Below are 17,907 nucleotides of genomic sequence, written 5' to 3'. Positions count from 1 at the left end.
TACGCTTCCGTAGGAAACTGCGTTTTCCCGCCTACAAACATTTCTAGTGAGGCAATTTCAAACACAAATATAAACAGATTTCAGTTTAAACTTAAATTTCTTGTATCAAAAACATGAGATTAAGGCACACAAGCTTGTCATCTTGTTACAATGGTAAAAAAAATTTCCATCTGTGGTATCTCAGTCGGAACACTAGGGTGCACTATGTAAAATATTCTATCAAAAAGAGGCGAGGAAAAGGACACAAAGAAGAATGGAGTTTCATATTGAATAGATGTGTGCTGATCAACTGGTAAAAAATGTTATAAAAAAAGAAATACAGTACAAGACTTATTTTTGAGAACACTAGACTGACTAAACCAGACTGTAATGTACAGGAAGCACAGTCGGCACGGCCGGCCCGCTGTGTAACTATTTGCATGACCGCTCTCAAGGCTAGCTGCTAATGCTAACAAAAACGATACATACATGACATCAAGCTGCGAGATTCCTACAATGCAATGTGGAGGTTTTTTTTTTGTTGGAATGATTAACATCCTTATTGTTACGTTAAATGTCGTTGTTTCTGTGTTTCACATTTATTGTTGATTTATAAGTCAAATCTTAAGTCATTAAAGTCTTATTTTTATTTGTTGTTTTTTTTGTCCTGTTCGGCTGTTAGGTCAAGCAGAATGGAAAATCTGTATCACTTTTATGCCGGAACAGTTTTACTGTGTCACAGTGCAGTTTTTAAGCTTCTGCCGTGGTTTCTTAGTATTATAATTGAGGTTTATTGAGAATCAGAGTCGATCAGTCGAACAGAACAAAGTTTCTAGAAGGGAGAGAGAAACAAAGACAACAGACAAAGCACTAATTGTAAACAGGATGAGAGAAGTAAATCATTACATTATCTACAACAATGAAACATTAAATATGAGTGTTGCATGGGGCTGTAGTGCTACACCCTGTGAGGGAAGGACAGGACAAGATAGAACAGGACAAGGACAGGAGAAGAAGCATGCAGGACAAGTGTCATGAACACGGCTATACAACTGAAGTGTGGTGGGATTAATTATGTAAATTATAAAAGTCTACAGGACGAGAGTATAAGTGAGAGGATACACAAGCGATTTGCATATTCATGAGTTATTTGTCGCAATAAGTGCGTGACCCCACACCCAGTGAAAGAGTCCCATGAGTGTGTGCCTGCGGATACATGCAAGTGAATTAACACCGTTTTACATGCACAAAGACTGATAGAAGTGTCCTGTAATTGCTGTGCCCACGCACGGAGGCTGATGACCCCACCCAATCAATCGAGGGGCGGGATCGGGCCCAGGGGTCCACCCGAGAGCAGCCCGGTGACGGGATACGTCCCACACCGAGGGACCCAGGGCGGTCCGCCGGCCCCACCGAGGCGCCCCGACAACTTGCCACCCAGTGGGGTCCGCAGGGACTCATGCCATATGTCATGTTCCGTTTCTATGAAAATAATAGTTGTCGTTGAATGAGAAAGAGTGATTTTGCAGATGTACATGTAACACAGATGTTTCAGGTTTGCCACAAGGGCCTCTGTTTGGCAAATTGTCAAGAGATGAAAGCCTGAAGCCATTTAAATTTTTCCTCATTAAGAACCAAGCATCCATTTTCTGGGATTAGTAGTAGTTAGTATTTGGGTCATCATGGGTGAGCTGGAGCCTACCAAGCTGACTTCTGGCGAGAGGCGCTTTACACCATGGCCTCCTACCAGATAATCGCAGGCCGCCGGGCACATACCGCCGACTAGACAGACGTGCTGAAACCCGGTCCGACACCCACTCCCTCTCGATCCCATACCAGTCCCCCAGGAACCCTTTGATATTTATATGTGCCCAGATGTATTTAGTGAGAAAAATATATACAGTGAGTGGTGTGGGTGTGTGCTAAGTGAGTGATTAAGAGGCATGCCTCCTGCAGGTCGGGCCCATTAGGCCGAACAACCACCGATGACGAGAGCTACCCCACCCAGAACCGGGATTTGAACCCCGGTTCCCAGAACTGTGAGGCAGGTGTGCTCACCAGTCGGTCACCGTGCCGAAAATTTTTATCCATGTATTGTAATTCAGTCTAAACATTTGCATTCATATGAATGTTGACTGGGTACGGAAAGTATTCAGACCCCCTAAAATTTTAATGATTTTAACAAATTGCCTGCAATATAAAAAAAGAGTAAAAAATTTAAGGGGGTCTGAAACATTTGCAGACCAACTGTACATACTGTACTTACATTACCACTTGACATTGACTTTGCTGGTAAGAATGAGAATAATTCGACGACTTGGTGGTGTGGTCATCATTTACAGTAGATTACTGTTCTGTTTATTGTTCTTAATCCAAAATGATACAATTTAATTATATGCAGTACAAGCACCTACCTACCTGCAAGTAAATTACTATATGTCATGTTCCTTTTCTATGAAAATAACAGTTGTTGAATGAGAAAGAGTGATTTTGCAGATGTGTTTGCCACAAGAGCCTCTTGTTTGGCAAATTGTCAAGAGATGAAAGCCTGTAGCCATTTTAATTTTTCCTCATTAAGATCCATGCATCCATTTTCTGGGATTAGACAAAGTCCCATTCACACTCGCATGAATGCCTACGGCACAGGTGTCAAACTCAAGGCCCGGGGGCCAGATCGGGCCCGCCACATGATTTTATGTGGCCCGTGAAGGCAAATCATGTGTGTCAACTTCCATGATTCTTGTTAAAATCTGTACCAAAATTTCAAATTGTCATATTTCGTAAAAAACATTGAAATATTGCAAGCATTATTGTGTTACCAAATATGAACAATAGTTGAAAACCCCATTACCTTTGCTTTATGATTCCAAAACTAGTGTATACATTTTGGGTGTAATAATATGATGAGGTGATTTGACAGTTAGGCTGTTACAGCCGAACAGGACCAAAAAAAAAATAATGATGAGGTGATTAAAGATTTTTATGGTTTCACAGTCATAACAGCCCTCTGAGGGAAACCGGAACTACAATGTGGCCCGCGACAAAAATGTGTTAGACACCCCTGGCCTACGGGAAAGTCAGTCTTCAATTAATCTAGGAAACACAGTTTTGGAAAGTTGGAAGAAGCTCGAGAACATTTACACAAGCACAGGGCCATCATGCAAGCTCCACACAGGAGAGCCCAAGCCAAGATTTGAATGTTGAACCACAGAACAATGAGACAGACATGCTAACCACCATTAACATTCTACACGGTATTACCAAACAAGCTGCATTCCAACACTTATATTTATGATGCTCTTTTAATGAAATTATCATGATGAAAAATCTTCCTCCGGGCAAAGTTAAGACATTGGAGACTAGAAAGCAAATGAGCACCAGAGATGAGTCATGAACACGTTTACACCCCTTAAGCGTTTCTCTTGAAAACACTGACACCTCGTGGTCATTATAGGTTGTAAAACATGAACAATTTATTATTATGATTTTTTTAAATGAGCACTAATTTGACTCCGACCACAGCGGTGAAGTCACAGGGTTCAACTCAATTCATTTGTCACCCATTGGCTGACAAATAGACACTAAAAAGAGGGTCAGCACAGAGAAGGCTTCATTCATGATGCTGTATTGACGCACCACTATATTGCAATAATGTATGCAGTGCATCGTTGCCACGGTGACCCCGGATCACTCACTTTTTCCATCAGTCCATCCATCCATCTATGCATTTTTTTTTTTTTTTGCTACTTATCCTCACTAGAGTCGCAGGTGAGTGGAGCGTATCCCAGCTGACTGAGCGAGAGGCCTTGTACCCTTAAACTTCTGGAATGCCTTTCCCAAAGACCTGACCTCAACCCTATTGAACACTTGTGAACTATGTTTGTGACATTCCGTGCCAGGAAACACCCATTTGAAACAAACTAGAGCAATTCTGTCAGACATCAAGACAGAAATGACCAGAAACTTTTTGATGATCACAAAATGTGCCTGCATGGTGGAGGTGAGACCTCCATTATAAATTAATGACATCCATGCCCATGATGGGTATAGTAGATGTAACATTCAGACCATAACTGTGACTCTGCTGTTATCCCTTTTTGTTTTTTTTTGTCTGCCTTTGACTTTGTTTAACCTTATTTACCACTTACCTTAATGAGACGCTGTCTTCCAGGAGTACGGGTAACACATCTCTTGCTAATTCTTATATTCTCCCCCCTCAAAGCTGCCTTGTTGCTCCGGTTCTGTTCCCCCTGAGAGAGAGAGAGCAGAATAAAATCCCATGGTGCTCGGCAATAGCGCTCAAATTAGTTCTTATCTGTGTGTTGTTGTATTCGTTAGTATTGTCAAACAAAAACACAGCAGCATGACACATTTGATCATACTGTACATGATATGATGCACATTGTATCACGTAGTAATATTATGTTACTAGTCATGTGGCATTACGTAGACACTAAAGTAATAAAGTATGAAGTTTTCCATCAACATTTGGGATGAAGAAGATAACAGATACCAAAGGAGGTCTGCCAGCTGTCATCGGGCAGGAGGCGGGGTACACCCCGAACTGGTTGCCAGCCAATCGCAGGGCACATAGGAACAAACAACCATTCACACTCACAGTCATGCCTACGGCAATTTAGAGTCTCCAATTCATGCATGTTTTTGGGATGTGGGGGGAAACCGGAGTACCCGGAGAAAAACCCACGCAGGCACGGGGGGGACATGCAAACTCCATACAGGCGGGGCCGGGGATTGAACCCGGGTCCTCAGAACTGTGAGGCTGACGCGCTAACCAGTCGCCACTGTGCCGCCGGGATGAAACATTAACTTAGCTATTGAGTTTGAACCAAGCAAGTGTGACGTGTTTCACATTACAGGCGACTGACTTCAGCACGTCAGACCTCATAAGAAATGTAAAATACCAGAATAGAAATACATCACACACACACAAAAGATTTAATTTAATGTCATGTCTTCATTCAGAGAAAGTCAAAACAAGAAGTGTTTGTTGCGCCAGTTGGGTTTCAACTCTGAGCATTGTTTGCTCTCACTGGAGCTCTGGTGGGGACATTTCATCTCGACTTGGCTTGTCTGTCCTGTGGCATCTCACACACCTTTCATTCACGTGACCACCTGAAACTTAATTTTTATTTAAAGGCCACGTAAGCCTTGTTGGAGCCAGCACAATCAAACTTTTAATGCCAGTCGTCAGAGGTGTGGACTCGAATTTGATGACTTTAGACTCCACTTGACAATGTTAAACGACGACAAGAACCACCGTTAACATACACAGGAACGACAACACCATTTAACGTAACAACAAGTTACGTTAATTATTGCAACAAAAAAAAAAAAATGTTTTAATCCACATTGCATTGTGGGAATCGTGCAGCCTGATATCACATTTGCTTGTTTTCGTTAGCATTAGCAGCTATCTTTGTGAGCGATCATGCAAATGGTTACACGGCGAGGCGGCCGTGTGCTGTCTGGGGTTCCTGTATATTACAGTGTGGTTTAGTCAGTGTAGTATTCCCAAGAAACAGTCTTGTACTGTATTTCTTTTTTTATTCACTTTATTTACCAATCGCTGAGCACACAGCTATCACCTATTCGACATAAAACTACATTCTTCTTGTCCTTTTCTTTGCATCTTTTTGAAAAGATATTTCACATAGTGCCCCCTAGTGTTCTGACTGAGATACCACAGTTGGAGAAAATTGTACCTTTATACAATGTATATAACAGGATGACAAACTTCTGTTCCTTTTTTTTTTTTAATTATTGTTATGTTTTTGATACAAGAAATGGCAAGTTTAAACTGTAATCTATTAATATTTGTGGTTGCAATTACCTCACTAGAAATGTTTGTACACCAGAAAATGCAGTTTCCCGCTATATGGACAATGTGAATTTAAGAAAAATACTGTTGCTTATCTAAAAGAGGAAACCCATTGGCCATTCATTATGAAGTGAAATGTTTCATTTCCTCTTGTGTATTCATAATTGCTCTTTAACTAAGCAAAACTATATTTCATCCTTATATTTGATTCTTCTGATAGAATTGTCAGTAGATGACTATAATTGCAGCATGACTGGATGCATTTTTTTTTATTTGTGACAGGTCTGTTTAATGTCTTCTGAAATAAAGTGAGAAAAACTAAGTCATAGCATAGCATTTTCATAGAATAAGTGAAAACCTACATTCGATCGGTTTTGAAGGGACAACAAACTAAGCCCCCCTCTTGACGATTGGCTTTGAAGGTTCTTCTAAAGCACAGGTGTCAAACTGGTGGCCCGGGGGCCAGATCCGGCCCGCGAAAGCCAATCATGTGTGTCGACTTCATGTTTCTTGTGAAAATACCAAAATTGCTGTCTTGTATTATGTTGCGATATTGCAAGCATTTTATGTTACCAATCACCTTTTTGAAATAAATGTAATAATAGTTGAACATTTTTTATTGGCTTCTGATTTTAAAACTAGTTATCCATCAATTTGTTGTGTGTATATATATATGAGACAATATTTTATATGGGTTCAGGCATAACGGCCCGCCGAGGGAAGCCGTAACTACAATGTGGCCTGTGACAAAAATGAGTTTGACACCCCTGTTCTCAAGGTTTAATGCACTTGTTTATCAAATGTGTTATGAGAAATAAATATGGATTTTAAAATATATTAAATATATTAATGCAGTATATAACATATGCGTATGAATTCAATATAAATATTAGATATATTAAAACATTTTTATTTTGTTGGTTAAATGACTCGAAAGGACTCTAAACTGGAAGTGTAGGACTTGAGACTTGACCTTTGTGTGCCACAATGTTGTGATCCTCTCTGTCTGTCTGTGTGTAGTATGAAGGGAGGAGGTGGAAGAGGAGGACGAGGGAGTGGCACAGGTACACTGGATAGTCCCGCTGGGTTTGAACAGGGGGAGGTGAAGGTAGGAATGCAATGGGGTGGCATGGCAACACAACGCTTATAAAGACACGAGGCACACCCCGCCACCAGCCTCAAGTCTGCTCACTCGCAGACAGGAGCTACTAGCAGCTCTTTGCAGTAAATATGCTCAGCCTCATGAAATTACCAAGAGTCGTCACCATCAATCAAGTGCCCAAAGTAAGTTTGCTGTATCTTTAATGGAACATAGGGTCACTTCGATGGGTCTCGAAGGTAATCTACACTGCTCTGTGATCACTTCAAACTAACTTCAAAAATCAACAATGTTTTCATTGGCTGCTTTGGAAATGGATGGCTATTATTCTTATTATTAGTTGATATTAGGGCCTGGATTAATGCATAAGCCATAGAATAGGGCCTCTTGAATGCGGCATGTCCCGAAATAGCTTTTTGGGAAAAAACAAAACAAAACTATTTATCAAGTATTTGTTTAAAACAAATGTTGATAATAATAAAGAAGCAAAAATAAATAAATCAAAGCTTTGACAGAAAACATTAAAAAAAATGTTGTTTTTGTAAATCATTAGATGTGCTTTTTGGTGTGTTGGGGCAATTTTGAGGGGGCCCACAAACCGTAGCTCCCGGACCACCTTGATCAGGGTCCAGTACGCTCTTTCTCTGTCTTTCATCCTTCTGCTATGGCTCTCTGTGACTTTGCAAAATAAATAATGTTTTTTTTAAGATTTGTTTATATGAAATGTTTTTGTATTTTGAGTTTCGCCCGATGATAGCTGGGATAGGCTCCAGCACGTCCGCGATCCCAATGAGATAAGCGCTACAGAAAATGGATGGCGTTTAATGCTATGCACTGTATGTGCTAAATAAAAAACTAATCGCCCCCGCGTCACAGATGACAGTTTACAATCAAGTGTGAAAATGAAGGTGACAACTAAGACCTGATGGACCAACACTGTACGCTGAGGTACAGTTGCAAAAATCATATTTACCAGCTAAAATGAATACTTGAATTGGCTATTATTTTTCAAATATATATTTTACATTAATAAATGAAATGATTCTTTTTAATTCAAGTTGGCAGCGATCTTATGACAGAACACTAAAGCAGACAGCATGTTTGATTTGCTGCAGGTGGATAATTTAAATTTGGTTTCAACTTCATGAACATGAGGAGGACACAAATAGACATGACTATTTTATTTGAACGCTTCAATCAGTCTCCTCTTTTTTAAGAGTTTAGAATGTTTTTGTTACAAACACAACATTATCTAATAACATTTTTCTCACACGTAATCAAACTTTGTGTTCTCTGTAGCAGTTCATTGATTTCATACATGTAACACTATTTTTATACATATAATATATATATGTATATATATATATATATATATCCATCCATCCATTTTCTGAGCCGCTTATCCACACAAGGGTCGCGGGAGTGCTGGAGCCTATCCCAACTATCTTCGGGCAGGAGGCGGGTACAGCCTGAACTGGTTGCCAGCCAATCGCAGGGCTTTAATTGACCAAAACTATCTTTTTTTTCATCACATGCTTTGTTAGAGAAATCCTTTATATGAGACCTCCTTTGGTATCTGTTATCTTCTTGAGGTTTTCCATGAGGACAGCATCATCTCTGGCTACCGTTCCCCTTGCAGCTCAGCCATGGACTGCATTTTCAGCCTCTTTCAGCTGACGAATGAGACCCTCAACATCTGGACCCACTTTTTGCCCACCTGGTATGCACCTGCAACGTCTTATTGTCATGTCCCTGCTACTCATTGCATGTTTGACATTCTTAGTCTTTGGTGCCTTCATGCTCTATTTTAACATAAAAACATAATAGATTACAGTGTTTAATATTTGGATGTTAACATTTTATTTTTCTAATATCATACTAATCTCTTTAAAAGGCCGTCAGCTGTTCTGAGTACTTATTCTGAAGAGCAAAGGTTTAGTATGATCACAAATAACAATTTATTCTGTCCATCTTGGCTCTGTTTTCGACCAACTCTATTCGTTTTCTGTCTGGAGTTCTCATTGTGCATCTATTGCCACTATCAATAAACAGAATACAAAATAAAGCATCAGCAGTAAAACCAAATGCCCCAAGTTTAGCAGAAATAACTCATAAGAGTCACCACCAGTTTAGATCAATTCAAGTGGGATAAACTGCATTACAACAGTTGGTTGATATTTTCTTTCTTTCTCTTTTTATGTTTTGCCTCCCATAGCAAATGTGGGTGTGCTCGACTTGCAACAGTCTAACAAACGTGTTTCTTTGTGTGCAATTGTGCCCCAGCGGACAGTGTGTGTTTACCTGGAATGATGATTTGCTGTCACTTCAAACTACCTGAGGAGTGATAATTACAGGTTTAATTATATTGAATTTAGCATCTATCTAATGTATTGGTTGAGTATGTGAGATATACAGTAGGTGAGTCGTCTCATGAAACGTCTGTTTGTATTTTAGAGAAAACCAATCGTAAATCGTGTATTTTGTGAAAATCAAAGCATGCCATTCATTACTTTAAGATTGCATTCCTAATGTGCTTGTTCATCCGCACAATATACATTATGTATTGTCCACTTTCAAGTTTCCAAAATGACTGCACATGACTAAATCAAATGTTATTCTGCTCTAGCTCCAAGGATGTAAAATGTGTTACTGATGACCGCATCTAATTGTTCCTCCTTGCAGGTACTTCCTCTGGAAACTAATAAGCGTTGTGCTGATCCAAACTGCATGGCAGCACACCTTCACCTGGCCTCTGGTGGTCTTAATCATTTCCAGCTGCATATATCCACTGGCATCCAGCTGTGCTCACACCTTCAACAGCATGTCGGAACGGATGCGACACATGTGTTTCTATATTGACTATGGAGCCCTTAGTCTCTACAGCCTGGGTGAGTGTGTTGCGTGCACTTCACTGCGATACATTCAAAGGCCGCCACAGTAGAGACCTTTACACCATCTAGCATTACAAGAGCTTGGACACCTAAGAAGCTCTCGGTATGATGCAGTGTAGTTGTATACATGTAACATATTGTTAAATTAATACCTCTCAAGTATCAATCAAAACCGAGTAGCAGTTTGTAAAGGGAGACTCTTTGCTCTGTATTGGATTTTGCAGTCTGTCATCATATTTTGGTCATTTAGTGTATATGCACAAACAATATTGGATTAGTTTATGGTTAATTAACTAAAATAGCCAAAGCATGTTAATGGATGCATTTTGTTTTTCTTCTTATGTACAATACATGGTCTCATGGTGGACAAAATTTCATAGCGTAAGGAATTCTCAGCAAGGCCCGGGTTTTACTCAGCCAGCCTCACAAGGAAATGTCCTGTTGCAATTACTTCTTACCGGTTCGTTGGTGAGCTTGTTTCCAAACAAGAATAATGATCCACTAAACTTATCTTTTGAGTATTTATTAATGACAAAAGCTTTAGTCGGGTAGAAGCATACAGCGCTCTGGGCTCTCTTCCTTCTCTTGTGTTATCCGGAAACCAAGTAGCTCCTCTTTACAGATAAGTCAGTTCCCTCAGCGGCTCCTTATCAAACCAGTTCTCGCCTGTTCTCAGCCTGGATATTATCAGTATGTCTGTGGTGCATGTGTGTGTGTGTGTGTGTGTGTGTGTGTGTTCATAACATAGGGTGGTCAGTTTTAACAGATAAAAGCTAGTGTGTGTGTCCCAGTGTCCTGTAAGCAGCAGCATAGAAATATATCTTACAATTGACACATCTCCACTTCCATTTATGTCATTTACAGGCATGAATCAAATAGTTGAAAGTTAACTTTTTAAAATGAATGTGCTACATTTCAGGTTCTGCTGTTACATATTCAGCTTACGTGTTCCCGGACAAATGGGTAAACAGCATCTTCCACCAGTGCTTCATCCCTTTTGCTCTACTTAACTCGATGATATGCACTGGCCTGGCCTGCTACTCCAGGTATGGTAAGAATTGTATCATAAATCTTACTGTTTTCTCTTGGTATTTTACGCTTGTCAACACATCAGCAATTGTCTTGTGAATTATGTGACAGCTATGTGTTCACTATACAGCTGTTTAGTGCCAAATTGATAATAATTCTTGATTGAAAATCAAATTTAGGGAAATTTTTAATGTCTTACCAAATAGTGCAATGACAACATTTGCATCTAGGCTGTGTTTTTGATGGATTGTCAATGTAAACAATTGTACATCACACTAAGCCACTAAGCACAGTTGAGTTGTAGATAGTAGCTACTGTCATCACGTGATGTACATAAATGCCTCACTCTTTTTTTGTCAATGTAATTTTCCAGGCTTGGATTACCATTTCTTCATCATAATTATGATGTTGTAAAGAGGTAAACATTTTACACTTCCCTTATTGCAATGTGTCTAAAATGATGCTAGTTTTCTACCCGCTGTCATTCTTTTATTATTATTTTTTTAATTGTGTTTTTGTCATTCACCTTCAGATCTTTCCTCCGCTGGCATTTTTAACTCATGGTTGTCTTGTTTTTGTCATGAGGGAGACCAACCCCAAACAGCAATTAACTACATTTGTAGTTTCAGATGGAAATTATTGGCACAATAAATAGTGGCAAAACTTGTTTTACAGAAACCTCTTTAATTTAATTAAGTCAAACATTCTTGCATAACCCATTTGACTGCAACAAAAAGTGGAAAAGAAAAAGCTTACGTGGGAAGGTAAAAATTATGTTATGTAAACTGTGATCCCTAGACAATATCATTTTAAAGATTCAGCCCCAAATATTTCATTTCACATTTTTTTTTCATAGAATTTTGACTACTTTACTGTTACTGTTTTCTGAATATTTCCGTGTTGTCATTAGATGCTGTTATAGGAGGTAATGCCATGCAAGAGGTTTGGACATTGAAAGATGATTTGTTTTCATTTATTTCAGATTCTCCGAGTGCCAGAGTCCAAGGTTCAGCAAAGTACTCCGTGTTGTTGCTTTTGCCTACCCCTACCTGTTTGTCAGCATTCCACTCTTCTACAGGGTAGGGCCATACTCGTGTTGCCCATGAGCGTGTCCAAAATGGCAAAAAAAAAAAAAAAAAGTACAACTGGTACCCATGCACATGTTGTAGGATCAATTTCCACTCAATGCCCCATTCACAATCACCCTGTGATTGACTGGCGATCACAACTGGAGTGTTTCCCACCTCTTGGGGTAGACATGCAGGATAGGTGGCATAGAAAATGGGTGGATTATTTGTAGCACAAAGTAACATTCGCTATCAGCTCATTGTCGGCATTTGTCATTAACACACCATAGCTACAATGCATACATTTTGCATTTGTAAATGTGGCTTATTTTGTTTTAATCGCAGATGTGGAGACGGAGTAAAGATTATTTATACAGGTACATGTATGAATAACGTGAAACTGCCACGTTTTATTTCGGCAGCACAGTGTTCCATTGGTTAGCATTGCCAAAGTACTTTCAGCCCATGCTGTGTTTAATTTACAGCTTCTTCCTGCTTGTGTGGGCACTCCAACATCCTCCCACAGTCTTGTGGGGATTTATGACATTATGTTAGTGCATATATGTAATCAATTTATTGTTCCTTGTTGTCAATTTTTTTATGCTTTATCAAACTTATGAGTGGCACATAAAGCAGGTGGCAGCCGCCACATAGGACATCAGGACAAGACATTGCGAGAAATCACAGAAACTCTACACTCCCTTGCGCAACAGGTCTCCCTCCTTTCTTCAAAGATGCAATCCTCTCAACTCCCAGTAAGTACCCATTCTGAGCCCGCAGCCTCTGAGCCACCCCGCTTCCCTTACAAAGAACCTCATGTGCCACCACCCGAACCCTACTCCGGGGATTTAGGCGCTTGTAGCCAATTTCTTCTCAACTGCGCCCTAGTTTTCAACCTTCAACCTTACAGTTATCCCACCGAACAATTCAAGCTAGCATATGTCACTAACCTCCTCCGCGGCAAAGCAGCTGAATGGTCCACTTCCTTATGGCACAACTCCTCCCCGGTACTCCAGTCATTTGATTCCTTTTCCTCTGAACTCCGTAAAGTATTCGATCACCCCGTTCAGGGCAGAGAAGCCAACCATTGCCTCCTCACGCTCACTCAGGGCGCTAATTCTGTAGCAGAGTACTTGATTGAGTTCCGTATACTTGCGGGTGAATGCGGGTGGGATGACGCTGCGCTTAGGAGGATTTTTTCGAACGGCCTTTCTGAACAACTCAAGGATGAGCTTGCGATCCGGGACGAGCCCTCCTGTCTCGAGGATCTCATCGCCCTTTCCATCCGTCTGGATAACAGACTGCGAGAGAGCGCACGAGAGAGGAGGGTCCGCTCGCGTAAAGTCCCTTCCACTCCAGCACCGCGCCGTCAGCTCCTCACCCGCCTCCTGCACAGTCTTGGTTGCTTCCCGTTGCAGCCGATGAGCCCTTGCAAATTGGAAAAACACGTTTAGATCCCCAGGAGCGTCAGCGTCGTGTCATCCAGCAGCTGTGCATCTATTGCAGTCAATCTGGTCATTTCATTTCCTTTTGCCCACTACGAGCAAAAGACCAGGCTCACCGCGATCCGAGAGCGTCGTGGTGAGCCAAACCTCCATTTCCTCTAGCTCTTCCTCCTGCTTGACCGTTCCCGCTCGCATTCTAGTTTCTGCTCATAACACCCCCATTACAGCCCTTATCGATTCCGGTGGCGATGACAATTTTATTCATGAAGGTATAGTTCACCACCTCTAAATACCTCTCCAACCACTTCCGTCCCCCAAAAAAAGTCACAGCCCTGGATGGCCGAGTCATTTCCCCTGTCACCCACTAAACTGTGCCTGTCACGCTACTTATTTCCGGTAATCACCGCGAGAACATCTTACTCTTCGTCATTCCTTCCCCTGAGACCCACTTAGTTCTTGGAATTCCCTGGCTCAAACATCACAACCCCGCCATAGACTGGAAGCATTTATCTATCACTGGATGGAGCCCTCATTTCCATTCACACTGCCTGCTCTCCGCTATGCCACCCTCAGAAGAGCCACCACCTTCTGTCACCCTAGTGGACCGAATTCCCGAAGAGTATCATGACCTCTGCCCAGCAAGGACAAGGCAATCTCTCTACCCCCCACCGTCTGTGCGACTGTGCCATTGACCGCTTGCCGCGAGCTCCACTTCCCACCAGCCCACTCTTCAATCTCTCCCATCCGGAGAAAAAGGCTATGGAGGAGTACATCCGAGATTCCATGGCTGCTGGACTAATACAACCCTCTTCGTCTCCGGTCGGGGCTGAGTTTTTCTTTGTGTAGAAAAAAGACAGCACTCTCCGCCCATGCGTCGACTACCGAGGACTCAACAACATAACTATAAAGAACAAATCACCGCTACCCCTGATCGACCCATCATTTGAACCCCTCTGGAAAGTCCAGATTTTCACTAAATTGGACCTCCGTAACGCCTACCACCTCATCCGTATCCGAGAGGGGGATGAATGGAAGACCGCCTTCAATACCCTCTCGGACACTTCCAATATCTGGTCATGCCGTTCAGTTTAACAAACGCCCCTGCAGTTTCCCAAACATTCATCCATGACATTCTCTCTGACATACTAAACCGGTTCGTGTACCTTGATGACATCCTCATCTTCTCCCGCTCTCCCGAAGAACACCGAACATGTGCGCAAAGTCCTCCAGCGCCTCCTCGAGAACCGTCTGTTTGTCAAACCTGAAAAATGTGAATTCCACGTCTCCTCAGTACATTTTCTCGGCTACATCATTGCAAAAGGACAACTGCAACCGGACCCCACCAAGATCCAAGCCATCACCGACTGGCCCATCCCCACTACTAAAGAACTGCAACGCTTCTTCGGATTTGCCAACTTCCATTTGCCAACCCCCATTATTCAAAGAACAGGAGCAGGCAGTGGCAGTTCCCGCCGTTAAAGATCACCTCCAGAGAGTCCCTGTGAGGGAAGGACAGGACAAGATAGAACAGGACAAGGACAGGAGAAGAAGCATGCAGGACAAGGGTTGTGAACCCGGCTGTACAACTGAAGTGTGGTCGGAGTGATTATGTAAATTATAAAAGGAGGTGAGTGTGAGTGAGGGGCTACCCAAGCATTTAGCATATTCATGAGTTATTTGTCGCAATCAGTGAGTGGCCCCACACCCAATGAAAGAGTCCCAGGGGTGTGTACCTGCAGACACCTGCAAGTGAATTTCGCATGCACAAAGACTGACAGAAGTGTCCTGTAATTGCTGTGCCTGGCCTGCGGAGGCTGAGGACCCCACCCAAGCAATCGAGGGGCGGGACCGGGCCCAGGGGTCCACCCAAGAGCAGCCCGGTGGACGGGACACGTCCCACACTGAGGGACCCACGTCGGTCCGCCGGCCTCACCAAGGCGCCCCGACAACTGGCCACCCGGAGGAGGCCGCAGGGACCCAATGCCACCCCCCCAGCCAAGCCTTCTGCAATGAAGCATTACAGCAATCAATTTTAACAAAACAAGCCTACTCAAATGTATCTAACCTCACTACTTTCACTCGTTATTGTCAAAAAAAAAGACATCCAAACTTTCAATATAGGGGACAATTTTCTTGCAGGGCTTGCTTCTGCAGAAGCAACACTTCTTACACATTTAAGAGCGTTGATAGAATTGTTCTCAAGCCATTTTCACCACATTAAATTGGTTAATTCATTCATTCATTTTCTGAGCCGCTTCTCCTCACTAGGGTCGCGGGCGTGCTGGAGCCAATCCCAGCTGTCATCGGGCAGGAGGCGGGGTACACCCTGAACTGGTTGCCAGCCAATCGCAGGGCACATAGGAACAAACAACCATTCGCACTCACAGTCATGCCTACGGGCAATTTAGAGTCTCCAATTAATGTAAATTGGTTAATATTTTATAAAAATAACAGACGAAATGGAGACAGATCAATACTATCAATTTGTGAAGCAACCAAGAACACGCACCAGTATAAGGGAATAGCCTTCTGTTGCTAACATCGGCAGGCTCATGCAGGTTTCGACCAAATGTGGGCAGGCCAAAATTTGGCTGAAAATCAAAAATGTCATCCGAAAAAAAAACTAAAACTGCTACTGTGTATTTCTTTTTTCCCTGCAGACATTGTTTTTAAGTACAGAACTATAAAATAAGTGAAATTTTTTACAGTATTAGATAGGTCTTTTAAACAAGTGAATTCTATTTACCTTAATGCCCCGTTCTGCATGCTCTCTTTTCCAGCTGTTCCTGTGTGAAGGAGAAGACTGCACAGACAACGACACCAATGTCTTCCACTCCACCCACATTGCATTGGCTTTCCTCACTGGCTTTCTGTTTGCGACACATTTACCTGAGCGCCTTGCACCTGGCAGCTTCGACTATATTGGTGAGACGAATTTGAGATTGGGAGAGTGACCTGACAATTGTTTCATTCTTGGTCACTTTCAACATATGCATGTAAACCAAGTTCTATCCAATCTAATGCTTGGGCTGACTTACCACTTTGCACCTCATTATTTTAACTGGGGCAAACAGAAGATGCTGTTGCTGCGTCACTATTAATGTCAGTTGATTGGCATCTAAATAGAAAGAAGAAATTGAAATTTTTGGTTTTACATGTCGCGTGATAGCAGGTTACAAATCAATATTACCAGGAACAACAACACTAATACTTGATTCAAGGTGGTGATTATCAGCTTTTTTCTCAGCACAACACAAAATGCAACATTTTGGATGAAATTTTGTTTAACCGTGCATTGTTGTTTCATGTAATTCTCCTTCGTGTTAAATGGCAAGATGTGAAATCAAGATGATTTTCTTCTGAGTTAGCAACATGAACATATAACTGTGTCATGACTCCCTCTTACAGGTCACAGTCATCAACTTTTCCATGTCTTTGGCATTCTTGGGACCCACTTCCAGGTGATGGCCATTGAGGAAGACATGGTGTTACGACGTTCCTGGCTTCTTGACCACTCCCTACCCATCACCTTTGCCAACTCAATGGGAGTAACACTAATTGGTCTGCTGGTCAACCTAATCATCATCATCCTCTTCAGCCTACCTCTCCTCTCCAAACCAGTCGATCAGCAAAAGAAACAGAATAGACAGGCAAAGGCACATTGAACACAAGCTTGCAGTTGTTGCTACATCACGGGACAGAACTCCAAGCGGGTCTTCAGATAACCTGACATCTCATAATATGTATGCAACATGTTTTTATTGGAACCTGATAAGCTGTCTATGTGGATCTTAAGATTCCATCTGTACTGAGCACATGGTGATAGTTGGTCTTCAGATCACTGTGATGACTGCTGTTGGATGTGATACAAATTGATGATCTGCATAAGTTACATAAACATAACAGAAATAGCCATAATATAAATAAACAATATTAGGATGTGGAATAATGTTTCTTAAAACCAAAGGCACGCTTTTAAATGTTGCAACGTAGCTTGATTACAAAGAAACATTTGTATGAAACCATCGCATATTTGATTCCCTGATTTCTCTGATATCCGCACATGGGAAAACTGAAGAGTTGAAAGGGGCAAAATAATGAAACTAGTCCTGTAATACAGTATGTATTTTGTTTACTACATTGAAAGCTCGACCTTTTCATTTGTTATGAAGCTTATACACCACCTATGACATTTTACACTGATTGTTCTTGTGATAATTGTTTGTAATAATCTTAATTATTGTAAATGTAAGCTTAATTATATAATGTTTTGTGATGATTTAAAATAAAATGAAATAAAACAAGTGTTTTACTGGTGAAATGAGCTGTACAGAGAAAGCTGTGTAGCGTGTATGTGTGTGTTTATGCATATGTAGTCAGTAGCATATGATCAGAATGACATATAATCAGAAATAAATTATCGATCAACAGTGGCACTTTACATTTTGTCCCAATTAAAATGATCTATATTTAAATACAATAATGCTGTTCGTGTGGGAACTTCCAAAAAACGTATTGCGTTTGAACGCGTCTTACGTTTGAAGGCGCAACTTCCGTC

At 41.5% G+C, this 17,907-nt stretch overlaps 1 protein-coding gene across 1 annotated transcript; it reads left to right on the top strand.

Moving 5' to 3' along the window:
- Window positions 1-6,924: 6,924 nt before the first annotated feature.
- paqr5b (progestin and adipoQ receptor family member Vb) lies at window positions 6,925-17,779 on the top strand. Its single transcript, XM_061760414.1, has 8 exons — window positions 6,925-7,102; window positions 8,510-8,637; window positions 9,600-9,805; window positions 10,728-10,854; window positions 11,211-11,255; window positions 11,820-11,916; window positions 16,130-16,274; window positions 16,758-17,779. The coding sequence occupies exons 1-8, from the start codon at window positions 7,049-7,051 to the stop codon at window positions 17,012-17,014; spliced, it is 1,059 nt and encodes a 352-aa protein (XP_061616398.1). The 5' UTR covers window positions 6,925-7,048; the 3' UTR covers window positions 17,015-17,779.
- The last annotated feature ends 128 nt before the right edge of the window (window positions 17,780-17,907 follow it).

This window comes from Phyllopteryx taeniolatus, chromosome 2 (assembly GCF_024500385.1).
Source record: "Phyllopteryx taeniolatus isolate TA_2022b chromosome 2, UOR_Ptae_1.2, whole genome shotgun sequence".
In the NCBI taxonomy this organism is placed as follows: domain Eukaryota; kingdom Metazoa; phylum Chordata; class Actinopteri; order Syngnathiformes; family Syngnathidae; genus Phyllopteryx; species Phyllopteryx taeniolatus.
The sequence above is the reverse complement of the archived record's forward strand: the minus strand, read 5'-3'. Positions and strand labels throughout refer to the sequence as shown.